We start from the raw sequence: 24,093 nt of genomic DNA on the forward strand, positions 1-24,093 counted from the left end.
TTGTTTTTCTATGTATTTGAGAATTTAGATTTGTGAGGAGATTTTGAGTGATAAAATGGTTGTAAATAAAAAATAAACTCACTCAAGTAAGAATTTACTCTTAGAGTAAAAATGCTCATGTTGCACACGTATGATCTTGTTTAGCTTTATGTGAATAACATACGCCTCCCCAGCTTCCTCAGCTCTGACGAGAAGGCCTCTCAGACGTGTCCTGTGGAAGAAGTTCAAGATAGAAAACTGTTCTGTGTTCCGGCCCCAAAAAAACCCAAGTTCCTTTTAAAAAAAGGTGTTGAAAACGCAAACGCCCAGACCAAGGAGACCAAGTTGCTGTGTGTGGTCGCAATGTGTTCAACAAATTGAAAAAGGGGAACATAGTTTAACATAGAGCTATTGCAACAGTTTGTCTGACGGTTGAAAGAAGAAGTGGAGCATCACATCGCCATCTAACTATTAACTATCTTAAATATGGTGCAGTGAAATGATTAAGTGAAAATAAAATTCCCCACTTTGTGTGTTTAACGTATTCTTTTAATAATAATTAAGAAGGCTAGGCTTTAAATACTTTGTTGAAGTAACAAACATGATTACTTCGTGCCACAATCCCATGCAAGGTGTAAAAGTCACACAACCCGAAATAAAATAAAAACAACAAAACAGCAGCACAAAAAATATCATAATATAGCACATGATAAATATGCATTGTTCCTGGTGCGTGCTGTGGTGGTGCAGCGGGTTAGCACGCCCCACGTTTGGAGGCCTTAGTCCTCGACGTGGATGTCGCGGGTTCAATTCCCAGTCCCGGTGACCTTTGCCGCATGTCTTTTCCTCACCCTCCTTCCTGTCTGCCTACTGTCAAAAAAATACGAGCCACTAGTGCCGCAAAAACTCTTTGGAGAAAAAAAAAATGCATTGTTCCTAAGAGATGCAAAGTAGCTTTAAGTGAGGTCTTTAGCTAACTTTATTTTAAATGAAAAGTTACTTTTTCTTCACTTGAGCATAGATATCATCTGGACTGTCAGTGGTGTGTGTTGAGCATTTTCTTGACTTGGACACTTTGACATGTGCATAAAGTGTCTCTTCCTGTTTGCCGTACTCCACTGAGGTAGAGGAAGCTTCAGGTTTCCCCTTGAAGAAAGTTACTTCTCCATACTGCAGTTCTTCAGCTGCTGCAGTAGAAAGTGTTTGTACCGCAGCCTCCTCACCAGCTGGAGTCTGTGGGAAAATAACTCTTAAAAACAGTTCATGCTTAAACCGATTCTGGCACAGACTCTACTCCTGAAGATATGTTGCAGTGCTGAACATTTACCCACCTGAGTCTGTTGATGAGTTGGCTGTTTGGACTTGAAACATCTGGAAGACATTGGAGAGTTGTCAGAATAAGTCTTTAAAGTCATTGTTGCATTTAGTCATTGAAAGGTAAATCTATTTCAAAACTATAGTGGGAATGGACAATGTCTTTATTTTCCTCACTTTAAATGTTTCTATTATAATCAATAATTTGTCATGAAGCATTTCTTTGTGAGATCTACTTCAAAATGTTTCCTGTATAGAGAAACTAGTAGCATACATTGCTCAGTTCTTTGGCTCACTTCTTTTTTTTTTTTTATCTTGAAGGTTCTTAGGATCAATTAAGAGTTTTTATTTTATTTTAATTGTTTTGCTGTGTGTTTAGAATTATTGTCTTGCATGTGATCCACATTTTTGCTTTCGTCAGATGTTTACAAGAACGCTCATAAGAAAAGCACATTTCTCCATTAATAACTAGGCTGTTTAGTGCAAAGAAATATGTCTTTATTTAAATAAATTACAGGCAACACTCTACAATTTCAGACATCACACATCACGATACATCTGCAAACCTCAAGATGCTTTTTGTGTGATGTACTGTAATAATAATAGTGATTATTATAGAATTACATTTCCTTCAGAAGGGTTAGGGTTAGACAACACTAATGTAAAACACTAAGTATCATCAATTGCAAAGGAGTATGCAGTCACAGTGAGTGTGTAGACTTAGTCAGTTTTTGCCATTCTTCATCCAAACATTGTGTGTGTGATGACTCCTAAATATGTTTATTAATACTACTACTTCTACTAGTAGTAGGTAGGACTGTTCCTCCTGTTTTTCACTGGCTTGTCCAAATCCCATGCAGCAAATTTTAAACAAGCTTCAACGTGCTTTTTCTTCAACTGTGGAATGTTGTGCGGCGAGTGTTTGAAGAGGCCAAAGCAGCTAATGCATAATCTACTGTTTTCCCAGGAAAATTATACCTGCCATAAACATTGATTTGCACATAGAAGCAGGAATGTTTTCAACATACTGACAGAAATGTAGCCGACTTCTTGGCTTTCTGTTGCTTTTCGCTCACGCTTGTCTTTTTCTGTCCAGATGATACTCATTGTCATTCCTCTAATCAAATTTTTGGAGGTATGTAATTGGACGTTTTGTACATGTGGACAAATTGGATTGTTGTTGACATATCCATATCCATATTCTAAACTAAGAACATATTTGGTTTACTTCACTGAGATAATTGATTCTCTCATTGCTGATACTTACCTCACATAAATAACCAGGAAGATGAGCAACAACAGCCCAAGAGCAAGTGCAATTATCAGCCAGAAAAGATGTCCATTCAATATACCTAAATAAAACAAAATAGGGACATTTACACCAACATTTAGACATCAGATGTTGAGATTGTTCGACATGTTCAGTGGTTTTAAAAATAACTACCTTTAATCCTAAGAAACCTCACTGATGATTTCTGATTTCCCAGATCATTTGTAGCCTCACAGTAATAATCTCCTCCCTCCGTGGCGTTGAAGCTGTAAACCGGCCCCACAGACACATTCATGGCTCCATGTGCGCTGATCCTGAACCAGGTGAAGCTCCTGATCGGAGGTTTGGCTCTGCTGGAGCAGCTCAGCTCCACCCAGGTACCTGCTGATACCAAACCTGATGGACTGATGGATGCTGAGGTGTTTCTAGGAGCATCTGAGGAAAATGAGACACACATGAACTTTATTGATCAGAAACAGCTGAACCATGACCTGCTGACAGGATCACTTACAGGAAACACTGAGAGTCACTTCTGTCTCTGCTGTGTTGTGTTCTCCTTTCACAGGATATCTGGCAGAACATCTGATGTTGTATCCATCATGTGTGTCTGACAGAGTGATGTTCTTCTGGATTTTAGTTGTAAAGGTTCCATCTGTGTTTTTCCCTGTTTGTCTGAGAGAGTCTTGTTGGAGATTCCAGGTGAGTTCAGGAGGTGATTGTGGACACGGAGTTGAAGCTGAGCAGGTTACAGTGACAGACTGATGCTCCTTCAGATTTGTTAGATCAATAGTAATGTTTGGTTTCCAGGCAGAATCTGAAATTCCACATTAGAGACATTATTATTTTTTAGGTTCACAATGAAATAAATATTTTATGCATTTAAGCAGAAGTGAACATACTCTGGTACTAAACAAAATTTTTTTTTTCCTTTTACATTCATTTATATTTCAACTAATTCAAGGTGTGATTAAAATGCTGACTTTGGGATTTGATTAATATTCCACAAAGGTAAAGCATTAACTCAAGATTGACTATGGGTTACTAATCTAAAGCATTATTTTATGTTCATGCCTTCCTAAAACAATCAATGATAAATAGTGTGATGGTTTCTCAGAAGGGCTAAAAATCCTTTTCATCTTGATTTTCCACTACTACTAAAACTGAGCCAATAAACATTGCAGCTAGAAAAAAGTGCATCTCTGACTTAATTAAATGATGAGTTTTGCTTTGTCTTGGGTTTTGTTTTGTTTTGTTTTATTTTTGTCTTTATCTTTAGATGATTTCATTTAACACAAAAAAACAGCATCAGCTGAAGATTATTGTATTCATATATTCACAGAGTCTCTTACTTATTTATTTTATGTCTGTATAATGGAGTGGTTGTGTTGAAAAATGATTTTTTTTCTAGGAATAATAATACTGACAATAAAGATGAAGTTGAAAGTGTTTTTCGTCTAACATTTTTTCCAACAGCATTTTAATCTTGTGTAAGAATGAGTTAAAGCTCAGCAGATGTACCTTTTTTTTCTCAGAAACAAACAATAAAAAAGGTTCCCAGTGTTTGAGCATTAAACAAAATAATAAAATCCTTAAAACTTTATTTTTTAATAGCTTTGCATTCTACTGCAGACAGCAGATGATCAGAAAATGTACATGTGAAATGCCAAATGCTTAGAAAGGGATTTCTGTTATTTGAAATTAATGGAGTGATGAAGATAAAATTCTTACCTTTAACTTTTATTTGAATGGGATCACAATAAGCTGTTCCCTTAAATTTCCCGTTCTCGATTCTGAAATAGTATTTATCTTGATGGCTGGTGTTTAAATAAGAAAATAGAGTTGTGCAGTCATTTTTCTTGAGGATTCCAGTTATGTTCATTGGATAGGCATTGACTGATTTGCTGCTGTCAAAAACTACATTCTTTAAATTGCTATGATCATTTTTATACCAAATTCCAACGATTTCAATACTATTGTTAAAACTAGCCTCCCCTTTGATTGCTTCAAATGTACAGGGGATATGCAAACAGGATCCGCTTAGTGTTTCCATCTCCTTTAAGGCATTAATGCGAAGGTGTGTTGTGGCCACAACACCTGTAAAAGCAGAACAACCAAAAAAATGATGTGGATAAAAATCTGAGAAAGAAAAAACTTTCTACAAACTTCAGTTTAGCTGCTGGAAGTTACATGTGGAGCCTTTAAACATTATCAGGATCAAATATTTCAGACTATTAAACGATTCATGTGATGTCTCCTAACAAGAGGAAGAAAGCAAAAATCTCACCTGGAAGAAAGAAAACACCCAGTAACATGTTGACTGTCAGCACGTTCTCACACAGAGCCGCCATCAGAGCCTGACGGTCCTTCTTCACCTGTTTGTGCTTTTAAGGTATATATTAAGCACAGGACCCTGTTAATAGAATAGAATAGAATTACTTTATTCATCCCAGCAGGGAAATTACTTCGCAGTTACAGCAGCATAGAGACAAGACACAACAACAACCACCACTGGGTAGCAGTTGTAGACAAAATAAAAAATAAAATAAAATATAACATGCTGTTAATATAAAAGCAACTTAGAGCAGTCCTTGCAAAGATTCAAAAAATGCAGATACAGTATGTATATAAGAATAAAATGTTACTTTTAGAAGTCATGAAGCTAAGCCAACGATTCCAATAAAATTATTCAAGGTACAACTACATCAATTCATAAGTGATAAGAAAATAAAAATGTGTCATGTAAATGTAATATACTTACCAAATTAATCCAAATTTAAAGCAAAATCAAAATTTAAACCTGTCAACGTGACCCTGTCAGTTCTTCAGCAGGAGGTAGACGCTTTTAATAAGGAAGCATTATTTTAAAGCTTCACACGTACTGGTCCTTCCTCCTTCTTTAAAAGAGGATGCTCGATGATGAAGGCCTCCTCTGTTTGCAATACTGAAGAACACGTTCAACCCATAAACATACTGTATGAGCATATGTTTATGACATATTTTATGTTCACACAGTTATTGTGTTGGGGATGCTTATTGATTCACAGCAGTGCATTTCACATAAAATCTGCATAGTTAATAATGCAATACTGCTCACCTTGTGTTAAAAATATTCCACTCACTAGGTGTCACAATGTGGAGAGAATCACTTTAATTTTAATCACTAGTTACAATGTTAATTCAGCTTAATTCAATTCCGTTTATTTACATAATGACCGTTCAGGACAAATGTCCAAAAGTCATTTCAAGTCAATCAGACACACATCCCAATTGATTCTAGTTAGCATCAAGCTCAGATAATTATTCAAATTAATTTAAAAGATTTCCATCCAAGTTGTTCTGCTTTGAAATCATTTGTCAAATTGTATTTGCACGTCTTCAGTGACCTTCCTTCATTATATTATCTGTAGATCTGTGAAAAACAGGAACATGACCTTCCTCTGACACACAGCTGCTTGTGATGTGTCAATGTGACTTTCGGTAATAAAGTGGATTATTTTAGTAAGTTCAGCTTTTTTTTTAATTTGCCATGAGTTTTGACTATTTGGTGCCAACTTTGTAGAACTGGAGAGGATGTGAGGTCTATTTATTTCTCGTGAAAACTGATCGTAAGGGAGCCAGATGAGAGGATTTAAAACATTTTTCAAGTCAGCAAACCAAAACGAACTCTAAAGCTAAACATGGAAATCCTACAGGCGTGAGCAAACAGATAAATTAGGATGAATTTATCAGACATGAGTGGAGTAATTAGGGACGTGAATGTAGTAAAAAGGCTCCTGAAATCTATCCTTATATCAGTCACTGAAAAACGGATGAACTAGAAATCCATTGGTGTCTCACAGTGCAGGTTCAAATCCTGCCAACAATGATCAGTGCGAGTATGTGAAGAGTTCATAGAATATGTAAGAGATCATTTTTTAGAGAGAGAGCAAATTGTAAAATGGTTCCTGAAATTTCACCTGGCGTCTCAACCCTGCAAATACGTGGTTTATTGAGGTCGAGAGGTTAAGGCGATAGATTTGAAATACAGCACAGACCAAAAGTTTGGACACATCTGAAAATTTGCATTTACTGCTGTATGATGCACTGAAAGTGACACTTTCCTTTTCATTCTCGTCAGCAGTGACTTTGCCTTGCTTTCCAATCTCATGCAAGCACTCTTTTGCGTGTCTGTCTACCTGTTTTGGATGCAAATGTGGGTTAGGATGGTTCCAGAGCCAATCACTGCGGTTTGTACAGTATTTATTTTATTTTAATTTTTGTGACAGGTGGCACAGACATGCTTTTGTGTGTTGGGGTGTATTTGCATGCATCATGTCTCTGCCTACCTCATTGATTTCCAAGCAGGAATGAAATAAACCAAGCAATTATGAGACTCATCCTGCTCCCTTGATTATTTGGAAGTGTTCATTGACGGTCATGAACTCAGAGTTACAGTTTGGTGGTTTTGATTACTGTTGTATTTACAGCGTCCTCCACATTGCATGCTACAGCATGTCCTGGAGAAGAAGTGTGAAAAAGCTTGAAATAATTGAATCTTTGATTAAAGGAACATGCAAAATCTCTATCCAGCAATTTTAGAAATAAATAACCTTCAACCTAAGTACATTTTAAGTACTTAGGTGCATTTGTCACACTGACACATGACAAACAGCTGTGTGTCAGAGGAAGGTCATGTTCCTGTTCTTTCACTGATCTACAGATAATATGATGAAGAAAGGTGACTGAAGACATGCATGCAAATACAATTTGACAAATGGTTCTCCACATTCTCTCCACATTGTGACACCTAGTGGGTGGAATATTTTTAACACCCAGTGATCAGTATTGCATTATGAATTATGCAGATTTTATGTGAAATGCACTGCTGTGAATCAATAAGTATCCCCAACACAATAACTGTGTGAACATAAAATATGTCATAAACATATGTTCATACTGTATGTTTATGGGTTGAACGTGTTCTTCAGTATTGCAAACAGAGGAGGCCTTCATCATCGAGCATCCTCTTTTAAAGAAGGAGGAAGGACCAGTACGCGTGAAGCTTAAAAATAATGCTTCCTTATTAAAAGCGTCTAGACCTCCTGCTGAAGAACTGACAGGGTCACGTTGACAGGTTTAAATTTTGATTTTGCTTTAAATTTGGATTAATTTGGTAAGTATATTACATTTACATGATACATTTTTATTTTCTTATTGCTTATGAATTGATGTAGTTGTATGTTGAATAATTTTATTGGAATCGTCGGCTTAGCTTCATGACTTCTAAAAGTAACATTTTATTCTTAACAGGGTCCTGTGCTTAATATATACCTTAAAAGCACAAACAGGTGAAGAAGGACCGTCAGGCTCTGATGGCGGCTCTGTGTGAGAACGTGCTGACAGTCAACATGTTACTGGGTGTTTTCTTTCTTCCAGGTGAGATTTTTGCTTTCTTCCTCTTGTTAGGAGACATCACATGAATCGTTTAATAGTCTGAAATATTTGATCCTGATAATGTTTAAAGGCTCCACATGTAACTTCCAGCAGCTAAACTGAAGTTTGTAGAAAGTTTTTTCTTTCTCAGATTTTTATCCACATCATTTTTTTGGTTGTTCTGCTTTTACAGGTGTTGTGGCCACAACACACCTTCGCATTAATGCCTTAAAGGAGATGGAAACACTAAGCGGATCCTGTTTGCATATCCCCTGTACATTTGAAGCAATCAAAGGGGAGGCTAGTTTTAACAATAGTATTGAAATCGTTGGAATTTGGTATAAAAATGATCATAGCAATTTAAAGAATGTAGTTTTTGACAGCAGCAAATCAGTCAATGCCTATCCAATGAACATAACTGGAATCCTCAAGAAAAATGACTGCACAACTCTATTTTCTTATTTAAACACCAGCCATCAAGATAAATACTATTTCAGAATCGAGAACGGGAAATTTAAGGGAACAGCTTATTGTGATCCCATTCAAATAAAAGTTAAAGGTAAGAATTTTATCTTCATCACTCCATTAATTTCAAATAACAGAAATCCCATTATAAGCATTTGGCTTTTCACATGTATATTTTCTGGTCATCTGCTGTCTGCAGTAGAATGCAAAGCTATTAAAAAATAAAGTTTTAAGGATTTTATTATTTTCTTTAATGCTCAAACACTGGGAACCATTTTTTTAATTGTTTGTTTCTTAGAAAAAAAAAGGTACATCTGCTGAGCTTTAACTCATTCTTACACAGGAATAAAATGCTGTTGGAAAAGATGTTCTTTATTGTCAGTATTATTATTCCTAGATAAGACTCATTTTTCAACACAACCACTCCATTATGCAGACATAAAATAAATAAGCAAGAGACTCTGTGAATATATGAATACAATAATCTTCAGCTGATGCTGTTTTTTTGTGTTAAATGAAATCATCTAAAGATAAAGACAAAAATAAAACAAAACAAAACAAAACCCAAGACAAAGCAAAACTCATCATTTAATTAAGTCAGAGATGCACTTTTTTCTAGCTGCAATGTTTATTGGCTCAGTTTTAGTAGTAGTGGAAAATCAAGATGAAAAGGATTTTTAGCCCTTCTGAGAAACCATCACACTATTTATCATTGATTGTTTTAGGAAGGCATGAACATAAAATAATGCTTTAGATTAGTAACCCATAGTCAATCTTGAGTTAATGCTTTACCTTTGTGGAATATTAATCAAATCCCAAAGTCAGCATTTTAATCACATCTTGAATTAGTTGAAATATAAATGAATGTAAAAGGAATAAAATAATAATTTTTTGTTTAGTACCAGATTATGTTCACTTCTGCTTAAATGCATAAAATATTTATTTAATTGTGAACCTAAAAAATAACTATGTCTCTAATGTGGAATTTCCGATTCTGCCTGGAAACCAAACATTACTATTGATCTAACAAATCTGAAGGAGCATCAGTCTGTCACTGTAACCTGCTCAGCTTTCACTCCGTGTCCACAATCACCTCCTGAACTCACCTGGAATCTCCAACAAGACTCTTTCAGACAAACAGAGAAAAACACAGATGGAACCTTTACAACTAAAATCCAGAAGAACATCACTCTGTCAGACACACATGATGGATACAACATCAGATGTTCTGCCAGATATCCTGTGATTGGAGGAAACAAGACAGCAGAGACAAAAGTGACCCTCAATGTTTCATGTAAGTGATCCTGTCAGCAGGTCATGGTTCAGCTGTTTCTGATCAATAAAGTTCATGTGTGTCTCATTTTCCTCAGATGCTCCTAGAAACACCTCAGCATCCATCAGTCCATCAGGTTTGGTGTCAGCAGGTAGCTGGGTGGAGCTCAGCTGCTCCAGCAGAGCCAAACCTCCACCCAGCTTCACCTGGTTCAGGAAGTGTGAACATGGAGCCATTAATGTGTCTGTGGGGCTGGTTTACAGCTTCAATGTTACTGAAGGAGGAGAATATTCCTGTGTGGCTACAAATGATCTGGGTCAAACCAGATCATCTGTGATTGTAGTTACCAGTAAAGGTAATTCATAACTGGTATTAAAAGTGTTTGACCATTGCTTTAAAACGGAGTCAAATAATTGTTATTTCTTCATATTACCTGGTGCAAACTGATTTACTCAACAGCAAAATTTTACTTTATTTTTCTTCATTCATGAACAGCAAACATTGAGCCTCTTATCTATCAGTGAGACAGATTTACAGAGTCCAAATGATCAATTGGGAAGATATAGAAACTGTAGCTAACCTGTTCACTGAAATGTATTCAAATACACTTAAAGTATTAAATAAACTCTGACAACATTTAATCTTCTGTAACCAAGGGGTACCGGGCCCTTTGATACGAGCTGTCAGGTCCCTGTATGACCGGAGTCAGAGTCTGGTCCGCATTGCCGGCAGTAAGTCGGGCTCGTTTCTGGTGAGAGTTGGACTCCGCCAGGGCTGCCCTTTGTCACCGATTCTGTTCATCACTTCCATGGACAGAATTTCTAGGCGCAGCCAAGGTGTTGAGGGGATCCGATTTGGTGGCCTTAGGATCTCATCTCTGCTCCTTGCAGACAATGTGGTCCTTCTGGCCTCATCAGGTCATGATCTGCAGCTCTCGCTGGAGCGGTTCGCAGCCGAGTGTGAAGCGGCCGGGATGAGGATCAGTGCCTCCAAATCCGAGGCCATGGTCTTGAGCCAGACAAGGGTAGAGTGCCTTCTCTGGGTCGGGGGGGGGGGGGTGTCCTGCCCCAAGTGGAGGAGTTCAAGTATCTCGGGATCTTGTTCATGAATGGGGGAAGAAGGGAGCGGGAGATCGACAGGCGGATTGGCGCAGCGTCTGCCGTCAAGCTGGCGCTTTACCGGTCCGTCGTGGTGAAGAGAGAGCTGAGCCAAAAAGCAAAGCTCTCGATTTACTGGTCGATCTACGTTCCCACCCTCATCTATGGTCATGAACTTTGGGTCATGACCGAAAGAACGAGATCGCAGATACAAGCGGCCGAAATGGGTTTTCTCCGTAGGGTGGCTGGGCTCTCTCTTAGAGATAGGGTGAGAAGCTCAGTCATCTGGGAGGGACTCAGAGTAGAGCCGCTGCTCCTTCACATCGAGAGGAGCCAGTTGAGGTGGCTTGGGCATCTGGTCAGGATGCCTCCTGGACGCCTCCCTGGTGAGGTGTTCCGGGCACGTCCCACCGGGAGGAGGCCCCGGGGAAGACCCAGGACACGCTGGAGGGACTATGTCTCTCGGCTGGCCTGGGAACGCCTCGGGATTCCCCCGGAGGAGCTAGAAGAAGTGGCTGGGGAGAGGGAAGTCTGGGCCTCCCTTCTGAAGCTGCTACCCCGTGACCCGACCCCGGATAAGCAGAAGAAGATGGATGGTTGGATGGATGGATGGATGGATGGATGGATGGATGGATGGATGGATGGATGGATGGATGGATGGATGGATGGATGGAACATTTATTCTTCGTTTAATTCAATATTTCATGCTGAACATCTGTTTTCATCAAGGTTCTGGACTTGGTGTCTACACTATAATAAAGATCCTGGGATCAGTAATGCTCTGTGGCGCCATCATCATCTTTGAGTGGTGAGAGACAGTTTTTTATGAGTTCATTCTTTGAGGTTGCTCACCTGTTGTATTTATTATTCACTAATATTAATCTTGTCTCTTTCATTTTCAGCTGGTTTAGATTCTCCAAGAGACTGAAAAAGGTAAACTGACGAATCTCAACGTGACGTTAAGCCTTAAAATATTCAGACTCTTGGCAGATTTACATGTAAATGAATGTTTTTATTTTCTGCTGAAATTTCTGGTTGTGTTGTGGACAGTCAGGCCTGTTGCACAATATTGTAGGTAACCTAGAATTAGAGCATGTGTTGTGATGAGGCTTGTTTGTCAAACTACAAGTACTTTTAGAAAATGCCAACCTTGAAGCAGGTTTTAAACATGTCTCCTAAAAATCAAGAATTAAAATACTTTACAAACCCATTAAAAATATGTAGTACATTTCATGAAGAGCAATAATATTTTTCTTTTATGCTTGATCTCTACAGGACAAAGAAGAAGCAAATGTTGCTAACAGAGTAATGGAGGTTCAGGAATTATGAGTCACAAGGCAAAGATGCTAAATTCATTCTGAGAAGGAGGATTTTTATATTTCCTCATCCTGTTTTCTGTCTTTGCAAGTGTTATTATTTATAGTAATTTGTAATGTTTTGTTTAGCTAAATCATCCAAGCAACTAAATGTTATTCAGAAAAAAATGTTTGCAATACTGTAAATTTAGCTTTTTCTGCTTGAAAAGAGAAGAAATGCGAATAAAAAGCAAAGATCTTTGAATTCACATTTCATTGTTCAAATTTGACACATACAACTGAGGTTTTAAAGAAACAGTTGTAACAGTCACACATCTTTTTAATGCAAATGTGAAGTTAGATATAAAATGAAGTCAATGACACCTGGAGAGAAATTTAGATGAGAAAGTTTACAGAACCTGAGGTGGGAATATGTAAACTCCTGGGAAAAAAACAAGAATTATATTTTTAGTCTCGATTAGCAGTCACTCATAAACCAACCATAAAATAATTCATGTTAAAGATGATGATGCTGATATAAAGACAACAACAAATAAAGGGAAAGTGTTTATCATAATCAAGAATACTTCATCACATATGACAAATGTGATGTTTCTTTTTTTTCCCAATCTGAAGTCAATTTTGCAGAAATAGAATTTCTTATTTCTGATTATTAAATGATACCAATTGTTAAATGTTCAGAGAATAACATTGAAAACAATCCTGAACACAACACTGAACTAGCCATCTAGACAGATCCATACTGGTCAGGTCACCAGTTTATGACAGAACCAGAACCAAAGAGACGCATAACATGCAGTCACACACAGACACAAACTCACAACAAATAACTTATTAGAGAAACTTGTTAACCTGTTTAATTATTGGTCTAAGAAAGCAGTGCAGATGTATAATTGCTACAAATGTTTCCACTAGTGAGCAGCAACAAAACCACATAGAATTTAAGTGATAAAGATCAAAAGGTTATTACCTTTAAGATAGTTAACTTTATTGAAAACAAAGATCATTTTTTAATTTTTGTTTTAAATAAAAGAATCTTATATAACAGAGACACTGCAAACAAGGTAGGATGGTTGATTTTGGACCCAGTCAAGGCAACATTATTTAACTAGCAGCATTCAGACTGAAAACAAACCCAAGTGTTTTATAGAAAATATCAATATCATTAAAACAATAATAATAAAAAATCTAATCTTTAAAAAGAATTGCATTAAAGAAACACGTAGGAAATGGTAATGTCATGTTTACACACACATGGGTACAAACAGCTCAAAATAAATGTTGTTGTGTATTAATGAATAGAGCAAATGATGTTGTAAGGAGAAACAAAGCTTGAAGAACAACAGTAGAACATTTTGGCAGGGAGATTTTCCTCCACCTACTATATATATAACACAAGTCATACCAATTTAGAGAACGTGTGGAAAAGTTCAAGTTAGTGAACATAGTGTGAGTTGAAGGCTTTCTTTAAATCTAAAAATATAGCATAACATTATGGGAGATGTTGCAGCACTCTGTAATCCAGAGCTGCAACAGCTGGATTACATCTACATGATTTACAGGCCAGAAGATCATTTTGATTCTGAATGAAATGGTCTGAAAATTTACCCTTGAGAAACAGCAACACTTAATTTTGTTAAAAATTACAAAATGACACAAATTAGTATTTGTTTACCAGCTAACATCTGAACCACTTTAATCCAGTTTCAGATGTTGTTGCGCAACACCCCCCCCCCCTCCTTTCTGTCTCTACTCTCTCACTCTCGTACTTCCTCTTCTGAGAGGGGAGATGTGCTACCAGCTCTCCGTCTAACGGGTACGTTGAGTTTCCTAAATCTGCTGGGATTTACCCTGTCCAGAACTGAAGTAAACTCTGTTTAAGCTGGTTTCGAGAAACGATTCGCCTGGTTATCTGACGGCCTACATCCAGGTGTCCCACCCTTCTTCCCCCTGTGAATTAGCCAGACTGAGCAGCCTACAGCCAACTAGTTTCACAGAGCACACCTGTTAACGGTCGCTCGTTCTCTATTTTGCAACTTGCATTTGTTATTGAACCAGGTAGGTTTTAGTGACTCGGTCGAGTCCCAAGGATGAGGTTTTAAATATGGGCTACCAGCAACCTAAAAACATTTTCCACTTCTTCCTCTCCAGAATCAAACATCACAGCTATTTTACAACCATCAAAGAACTTTAAGGTGACTCATTAACTGAATGTCCACAACATCTTTTAGGTTTTCTTTATGCTAAATATTTTATTAGTAAGGCATTTTTGCAAGGGTCAGTACAGCTTAATTCAGTAGCAGAAATAATCAAATAAGTAAAATCAATCATCTAGTCTATCTTTCCCTACTGCTGATACTGAGTACTAAAAAAGGGAACCTTTGAGAGAGACGGACGGAGTTTGGCGTTTCGAACCCCAGACCTGGCTTGATGATGAAGAAGGTGTGGCAGCAGGAGGAAGATGTTGATCGGCGAAGGCCAGGATCTCCGCAGGTCCGATGAGCTTCTTCTCCGCATGGATGCTGAGGTCACACAGGACTTGGTGCTGGCAGGAAAAAAGGCACCAGTTCTTCTTCCTTGTCTTTGTCTTCATCTTTGTCTTTGGGGTCAGAACCCAGCCGATGAGAGAAGTGCGATTCGAAGCCACAGATTGTGGGCCAGACGGGTTGGTCTCCATGTGCAGGACAGTCTCCGGCTCCGTGGCCCCGGCTCTTCTTCAGCTGCAGAGTTCTTTGTCCATCTCGATCTTGGCTCGAAGCTGCCCGGAGGATCCAACAAAAGGTTCCTCTTTTGCACCCACCTTATATAGGGTTCATCCACCCCCCTGGTGCGCCTGCTGTCTGCTTAGACAGATGATCTCATATCCATCACTGTCTTACAGACATTTCCTGATGTCTGTGCCAATGTCTCAGGGTTGCTCAACCTCCTGTGTCCCTTGCCTGCACAACCTTTCACCTACTCTCTACCTCCAACATATCAGTGATGTTTAATTGCAGTTACACCTTTTTACACCATTTCAAGTTTAATGTCAAAATCACATTTATATCACATTTATTTTCTTTAGCTTCTCTGATTTAGCATTCATTTATAATTTTATAACTATAACTTATTAATTATATTTATTATAATCTTAATGTGAGTTATTACAGATGTTTTTCTGAAAAGAAACCAAGAATAATACATGATTCTAATTATTTACTACTAAAGTTACAGTTACTTGTTTTTCTTGTAAGTGTTCTCACAAATGTAAGTGTAAGTATTATTACAATTAAACCAATATTAATATAAGTATTTTACTTTGAATCTTATCCAATTACTAATAATGTTTAGATTTCATTCTTTAAAACTTTCATGCTTTAAACTAAGAAATAGTCTCAGCTATTTTTATAAATCTGCAGGCTGGAAACTTCCTCTTTTTCCAGGAAACCTAAAGATAACTTTATTTATTATTACTGTTAAACTAAAATCTCCAGCATGGGGAAGTGGGATGAGCTCGGATTTTCTTGACACAGACAATTCAAACAGTTTTTAATTAATATGATCAATTATTATTGACTGGAAAAGCATTCTGACCCTAAAGACCAGCAATAATAATAATAATAATAATAATAATAATAATAATAATAATAATAATAATAATAATAATAATAATAATAATGTAACTTTTCTTTAAGTATTATTGATTCCTAACAATTATTTTGTCCTTATATGAATAGTACATAATATGGATCACAAATAAAAAATATGTCATTAAGATATGCGTTTAATGTGTATTAATTTAAACTCTGTCTTTAACTTTCCTGTTTGAGCAGCAATGCTGCTGGTGCAGAGTTATGACTCCTTCTGCCTTCACATTTTTGTCATGTACAAATAAAACTTTCATTAACAAAAGAAAATGTACGTGGTTCTATTTGTATCATTCAGGTTTCTTTTAGTGTCATCAGCAGCCTCTAGTATTTCAGTCTTAATGTCACTTTGATGTCTGTGACTGTATTTCACATTTCTACAGTTTGTCATGCAGAATGCCTTTTCTTCATACTGTTGAGGCTCTGACTTAGTGGAAGTCCAGTTAATTTGCAGAAAATCAAAATAAGTGTCTTCATAGCTCATAGACTTACGTGTTGTTCAAATGATGGAAGTGTAAGCTAATGCAAAGCTACACATTTCTACATCTGATAACTTACAATTAGCATAGCATATATTGGTTTCATGTGAACTGAGTATAACGTTCCGAGAAAAAGAGGAGCATTTGAAATAAAATGAGGAAGTTGGTTTATTTGGTTCGGTCGGCAAGATCCTCATTTCATTTCTAAATCTTGTTAAATGAGGAGGTATAGCATTTCGTTTCCATGGTTATCGTCTCTGTAACCAACAGCCTGGACACTTGCAACCTGTAGAAACTGTTGTTTTATTTAGTGAAGTAAAGCTTTGGTTGTATAGCACCTTTCAATGTATAAAAATCAGAATGTGCTTCACAACAAACTAATGGAAAAACCCTAGAGCCAGAAATACTTTAACCAATAATGACAAACAGAAGCCAGTGTAGATGCATAGAGAATGGAGCCACATGTGAAAAGTTAAACTGTGTAGTCAGAATCCCAGCATCAGCATCTGAACAACTTGCAGCCTTTGTTGGCTCTCCTGAGATGTGCATAGTGTACTGAACCAACCCGACCAAAATGAAATTATTTCCACCTCAAATTGGGAGACAATTGATCTTAGTTTGGCAATGTTTCTCAAAAGATGGAGAAAACGAAATTAACCTGAAACTTGTCATCGCCATGTAAACTAAGACAAGACGCAAGTTATTATAAGGTTCCCAACAGATGACTTTACCAAAATACTGATACGTCTGACTGTCTGCTTTATTTTTGCACATATATTTTTCAGGTGCAAAGATAAGCTAAGCTAAATATAATTATTTAATCTTAGAAACTAGCTCTGCAAATTGCATGAACACTCTGGCTACCTTTGAGCAGACAGTTTAAGGAAGAACTGTAAACGTCTTGAACAATAAATGAGCCACACAAGCAGAAGACGTTCTGACATCCTCTTTCAAAAAAGGAGGAAGAATAAATGCAGCTGGTTGGTTTTATACGACTGGAGCTTTTGAACAGAGTGGATGGTTATTTGATCTGCTGCTGATTGAGTGAAATTCAAGATTTACTAGATTTAACTGAAGAATTTTAATTTAAGGTAAGAAAATGTTACTGAAATTATTATTAATTTTAATTTTACTGCTTTCAAAATATATTAGCACTCTGTGCTCAAATATTTTTGCATTTGAAAAGGTTTTGATTTAATGATTTAAATCATTGTCAAAGTCCAAATTCTCTTACATTCTGGTATAATAAAGTTTACCTTCTTTATTTAAAATTACATTTTAACTTTTCCACACAAGAATGTAACCTAAACTTCTTAGTTTTGTTTGACTGACTTGTTTCCATCTTGTTTTAGGTCTGAGAGAAGATGAAGGACTATCACAGTCTGTCTGAGAACAATCACCTGCTGTGATGAGAATGAGGCCTTATTTTGAGATGTTCTCTCTTGTCTTCAAGACTACAAATGCTTCAATAAGAAAAATATTATGTACATATTTCCTGTTTGTGACATGTCGACTATGTTGAAAACCTGTTGAGTACTAGGGTTAGAGTTATTCAGTGGACATATTTTACACATTTCACTTTTTAACCTGCTGGTTTCATGTATTCTCCTTGATTCTCCTTGGAAACCCAGCATTAATATCTCTGTTGGTGACCTGAAGGAGCATCAGTCTGTCACTATAACCTGCTCAGCTTTCACTCAAAAAACACAATTATGCAAAATGTACTTTGTTGGTGATTTACTTCAAGTTATAATGTTATTCCTTTCATCAAAAACACACTGGAGTGTGGCTTTGACATTTTCATGCGTGTTTGAGGAATCCTTGAATCTCCCGTGGGAAGTATTTGGAGGTGACCCAACACTTGGAGAAGGATTGCTGTAATGATGTGCTAAAGATGGATTATTGGAAACAGTAGGAGACTCTTAAAGAGACAAAGGCCAATTTAATGGTGTCAGAAATGCCTGCGATACACAAATTTGTTTTTCGTCATTTTTGATATGTACATCTTTTTTGTAACAACATAGTTACTTGATTATGCAATAAAATGGCACTGTGTGCCTGGGAAATACATAATACTCCTGTCCCTTTAAGACTTTATATAACGTCTTTACTGGGAGTACTAATAAATGTTGAGGGTGGTATAGATTTCCTCCCCTCATCTCAGCACTCCATAATTTTTATTTTCTTATTGAGAGGATGCTGGATGTTATAATAGTCTAACTTTAAGCAAGCTGAGATTCATAAGCATATCCAAAAATTAAGACTTGTGCACACAAATCTCCACAAACTGCAGCTTGGCATGTCTGTATGTCTTCCTTTCCGGATGCTTAAACAAAAAAGATCTAAATCAAACTCAACTCCTTCAGACCACCGTTTCAAGTCTCTATTAGCTAAAGACATGAGCGCTTCATCCAGTGTGAACCGTGTTCCTGGGGAACTATGTGTAAGTGCACACCCTTACACTGCACACTGTTGCCTCTGTTGATCTATGAAAAACTTACTAAGTAACAATGGCGGCTTCATGTGGTTGTTTTTCATGCAAATAAGCAGAAACCAATAGGCGAAGTAAACAAGACCAAAACTATCTCTGTTATCACGCATGATGAACTCCTGAACTACAGCTACAGGAGATTATTTGTAGGAACAGGCCAAAAGAACAGCATTTGTTCTCCACTAGTCTTAGTTGCCCATTTCTGTGTCCCCAGTTTATCTCTATTCTTTCTTTGGACAGATTTTGATACATACTGGCCAGAAACACCAAAAAAAAAAATCCAGTTTTGAAGATAATCTGATCCACATGTCAAACCATCACAATGCATTATATGTCAAGCCTGCTGAGAGTTTTATGCTTTTCTGTTGTCCTTTCTTCTAAGACGTCAATTTTAAGAACAAATGTTTAACTAATATATTTCACCCACTGTTAGATGCCATGTTCAAGAGATTAGTCTTGTCAGTGGTCATAATTTTATGCCTTAATGGCATATGTTCAGAGAACCGCAGTTCTATTTGAACATAAAACAGCCTTCTAAATGAGACATGAGTCATTATATAATAGTGACATGAGTCTGTTGACATAAAAAGAAAATTGATAACTCAGACAAAAAAATTGGAATGATATTGAAAACAGAGAAAAAAATGTAATAATGGGTTCATTTTATCTAATAAGCATTTAACATGTTACATAAGTCAAGGGAAAGTTAAAAAGAATAATTGAAGAATAATTGTCCCAGATTATTTATAAGGCAAGATTTTTTTTTTTTTACAGAAGTTTACAGAAGTTGTATTTTCCCACCAGCTTTGATTAAAAAACACACATTGGCACACTTACCCAACAAATGCTAAAGCATGTTATTTTACGAGCGCCGTTACTTCTTGATGAAGGGAAAAATAGGAGAAAAGCACAAACTGAGTAATATAAGTTTAAATTCCGGAAAATGTGCTAATTATTTTACTGGCAACAGGTGAACGTATAGAAAACAATCATTTTCTGAGCTTCAGAAAAAGAAAAAAAAACTTTACTTCCTTATTTGTGCGTTTACTGAGTTATAAAATCGTGTGCCATTCACTGAACCTTGGAAAAGGGAAGGCAACCCTTCCTTTTTTGAACAAAAAAAATTAGCAACATTGTCCACATAATAGCTTGTTCATAATGCAGAGAACTAATGCATTGTCTTGTACAGTAGCACAATTTGACCACAAATTGTGAATAATCACTAGTCACTACAGAAATGGGAAGTCCAGACATTACCAGAAACACCAACTAACCTGCAATCTATCATTCAACATAAAACATTGTGCTATATAGTTACGGTCTAAGTAAAAAAAGAAAGAAAGTAAGAAAACAAAAAGAAAGTACAAACTCTAATAGTCTGCATGTTTTACGTATTAGGACATAACAGCAATAACTTGGTTCTGAAATTTTCCATGACTATTTACAACCACCAGTAAAAAAAAAAAACTGGTTTTCTAGTGTTTCTAGAAAACCACAGGATTTTTTGTTTAATCAAACCTTTTCTACATGGTTTTCTAATGGTTACTAGATTTGAGTAAAGGTTTTTTACTCAAATTTCAAAGTTAAGGAACTTCTTGCGCTCCATTTGTAGTTGGTACTCAAAGTTTCTGACTCCTCAGTTGGAAAAATGACCCCCTGAAGTCGGACTTCACACTGGGACAGAGGTATCACCTCTGATAGTTGCAACTGGTGACGGTAAATTCACAAATCAACATGGCCGCTCCAGGCATCAACAGAAGTATCTGTGATGGAAGAGTGCTACATTGTTACATGTAGCACCAGTAACTATAAACTGAACAAATTAAAAGTTGTGCTTTTGTATGCATAGTAATTCTTTAAGCAGTGTTTGTGAGAGGTACGGTGAACCATTTCTTCTTGGACGTCATGTTAAAATGCTTATTTCTTTGACTATATTAATTGGAACGCTGTTACCTCGAGCGCGAGGCTAAATCCGACTCCAGCTTAAATGGATAAATGGATCGTAGCTTTGAGGGGAAATTCACTCACAGCCATAGTCTTTTACCAAAGGAGATTGAAATTAAATCTGTTTTCTCATCACTCTTGTTGTTATTCCAATAAATATTACAAAATCTCATAGAAAACCTTTCAATCAATTTCATTCATCCCTAATAAGTGACAGAAGCATGCGCATTGGAGGGTGACAAGGTCTTGAGGTGCAGACTCTCCATCTTTATCATGACCTTTCCCCTTACACAGACAAAACTTAGATGTTTGCCATCACACAACAGAAATTATTCTTTCTTTTCTTCACAGCTAAGATCCTCGGGGTTCTCAGGAGTCTGCTTTGAGCTGATTCCTTGCTGCGACAATTTTACCTCCGCGTACACAGTCTGTTCGTTGTGCTGCACCAATTCGGAGGACGTTTCAGGCGTCTTTCTGCAAAATGCTATTTCTCCATAATGCAATTGTTCCTCTGGTTTAGAGGCTGACATTTGGACATCGCTGTTTTGACTCTGAAGAACAAACAATGTTTATGCAGATGATGTGAAAGAAAAATGTACAAGTAAAAACTGATTGCAGTTCTGTAGATACAACTGTAATATTTGCTCACCTGAGTCAGTTTGGGAGCTCGGTATTTGGAGATAAAGTACCTGGCAGACATAAATAATAAGGCAAGGAAAGATTATTTATATGGCATCCTACATACTCAAGACAATCAAAATTGCTTTACAGGATGTTAAAGCGAATGAAAGAATATTACAAAGCATGGGCATAAAATAAAAATTTTAAGATTCAGATATTAAGTCAAGGACTTTGTCTACCAGAATCATGCAGTATCGCATAGACAGGTAAATCTGTTTCAGTAACACTAACTCAACCATAAAATGTAAATACAAATCACGAGCAACACAGTATTTTGAGAAGGGACTGCCAGCAAAGATCCAAAGTTATTCATGCTGTAGGTTAAGTGCCAACATTTCAGTAACAAGAACTCTGTTACTGAAACATCTTCCTCTTGCCTCAATGCCCTATTCATGTCATTGCGTAACTGACTTTTATTTCAATGACATAGAAAATAAGTTTACAAGTCATTTTACTATGGCTTTGATACAACAGTACAATATACAAATGGATCTCCAGATAAGCTTGCCTACCCTACATTTTTTGGATAAGCAAAATAATAATAATAATTCGACTGCATGATTGAAGACACACACTACATATGCTGTACATGTGTACCATGACTGTAAGCTGAAACCGATGTCATGGCTTATTCTCTCAATTATTCAGATAATAATTATCCAATATATTGGAGACACTCAACCAGCCCTAATAAAATTCGGGGTTGGATTCACTGTTGGTTAATCTGTAATTCCAAATAATAAGTCAACAATAAGCATCTCATGGCACAAAAAAAATTTACTCTGTCCTTAAAAGGCAGAACTCTGTGAATTTTGCAATCTTGATCCCTGTACACATGCACTATTCAGAACAGCAGCAAAGCAAAATGAACAACAAACTTACTCGAAAAACAAAACAAGATGTCCAGTTTGAAAGTGTCTTCTTAGTTTCTTACCAAAGTATTTTTTTATGCTGTTAATTCTTACCTACAAAAGTTTAAAATTATGTTTAAGTGTAAATTATCTAATTACTGGAGAGGACGTGTAATGATCTCAAAAATTAGATTTGGTTTGCAATTAGGTTCAAGCACCCTTCATGAAGCAAAAGGAAAAGATCTTCTTTCAGCCTTCATATTTCCCAGTAGGGACAAAATCCCACTGCAGTGAGAAGAAACATACTTGGACAGGATTACCTGGGTTTAGATTCTCACAAATTTAATTTCTGATACTCACCAAAAGCCAGCAAAGAGACAGATGAACACTATACATCCTACTGGAATGATTCCCCAGTAAAGAGGGTTAAACGGCAAACCTTAATGAAACATACAAAACGTTCTGAGTTTAGAGAGATTATCTATATGTTGGAGAACAGAAGATACAATATACATGTAGTTACCAACTTACCAGTGACAGTAACATGGATCACTGGAGATGTTTGATTTCCCAGATCATTTATGGCTATACAATAATATTCACCTCCTTGTATGGCACTGAAGCTATGAACCTGGCCCACAGATAACTTAATGGCTCCTTCTGAAATGTTCTTAAACCAGGTGAGGCTGGGTGGAGGTTTGGCTCTGCTGGAGCAGCTCAGCTCCACCCAGCTACCTGCTGACACCAAACCTGATGGACTGATGGATGCTGAGGTGTCTGTAGGAGCATCTGAGGAAAATGAGACACACATGAACTTTATTGATCAGAAACAGCTGAACCATGACCTGCTGACAGGATCACTTACAGGAAACACTGAGAGTCACTTTTGTCTCTGCTGTCTTGATTCCTCCAATCACAGGATATGTGGCAGAACATCTGATGTTGTATCCATCATGTGTGTCTGACAGAGTGATGTTCTTCTGGATTTTAGTTGTAAAGGTTCCATCCGTGTTTTTCTCTGTTTGTCTGAGAGAGTCTTGTTGGAGATTCCAGGTGAGTTTAGGAGGTGAGTGTGGACAGGGAGCAAAAGCTGAGCAGGTTACAGTGACAAACTGATGCTCCTTCAGATCAGATGGAAGATTAATGCTGGGACTCCAAGGAGAATCTGCAGTTTCACATCAGACAAACATTTAACAAAGTCAAAACAATACATGAAATAATCAAGAAAACTGATGATTCTCAGAATTTTTCAGTGTTTATTTTCTTTTTCTCCATTTTTGCACCTGCGATATGTTCCAGGTTTTCTCATGGCACATCACATATATGAGCTTCAGATCAGCTCTAAGTATATTAATCTAAAATACAACAAACTCTGAATGAATTGTTGTATGTTTGTTTCAACAGAGTTTCTTACATGGTCATAAAATTATATTTGTCATGATTCCTGTTCTGTCCTGTCCATGCTGTGCGTTAACACTCATTCAGTTCACCTGCCACGCCTGCTGATTGCTTACCTGTTCCACCTGGTCCCTGCCTGCCCTACTTAAACTCCTCTCAGCCTCTGCCTCCTTGCCAGTTTATCGATAGCCACGAGCCAGTAGAGATCCAGGGTTTCCTTAAAAGCCTTCAGTGTTTCTTCGACCCTTTTCTGTCCACCGATTGACCACCCCTGCCAAGCCCTTCATGGATCCCAACTGTTCTGGATTTCTGGACCCTGACCCAAGCTTTGCCTCACGACCATCGACTATTGCCTGCCCCTCAAGCTAAGTTTGCTCTCTCCGCTCTCCTGTGTATGACCTCTGCCTGATTATCGTCTTAGTCTCTTCCTGGGTTCTCTGCTCCACCCGTCCATTGCACTACAGGTCAGTTAAGCTGAACATTTCTAAGTTACCCCT

The 24,093-nt window shown here is 37.2% G+C and overlaps 1 protein-coding gene and 1 long non-coding RNA gene across 2 annotated transcripts in view; one reads left to right on the forward strand and one right to left on the reverse strand.

The window, feature by feature from the left end:
• Window positions 1–221: 221 nt before the first annotated feature.
• The window catches only part of LOC114136537 (B-cell receptor CD22-like), a gene marked incomplete at its 5' end in the record, with an annotated part of 30,024 nt that continues 6,152 nt past the window's right edge, over window positions 222–24,093 (reverse strand). The window contains 5 exons of the mRNA XM_028004581.1: window positions 222–1,212; window positions 1,311–1,350; window positions 2,561–2,645; window positions 2,738–2,998; window positions 23,064–23,363. Coding sequence (XP_027860382.1) covers window positions 976–1,212; window positions 1,311–1,350; window positions 2,561–2,645; window positions 2,738–2,998; window positions 23,064–23,363 — 923 coding nt within the window. The remainder of the gene's footprint in view (window positions 1,213–1,310; window positions 1,351–2,560; window positions 2,646–2,737; window positions 2,999–23,063; window positions 23,364–24,093) is intronic.
• On the forward strand, window positions 7,524–8,657 carry LOC114136561 (uncharacterized). Its single transcript, XR_003593833.1, has 3 exons — window positions 7,524–7,715; window positions 7,853–7,978; window positions 8,169–8,657. It is a non-coding gene; the product is annotated as an uncharacterized LOC114136561 (long non-coding RNA).

The sequence above is a fragment of the Xiphophorus couchianus genome, chromosome 21, assembly GCF_001444195.1.
Source record: "Xiphophorus couchianus chromosome 21, X_couchianus-1.0, whole genome shotgun sequence".
In the NCBI taxonomy this organism is placed as follows: Eukaryota; Metazoa; Chordata; class Actinopteri; order Cyprinodontiformes; family Poeciliidae; genus Xiphophorus; species Xiphophorus couchianus.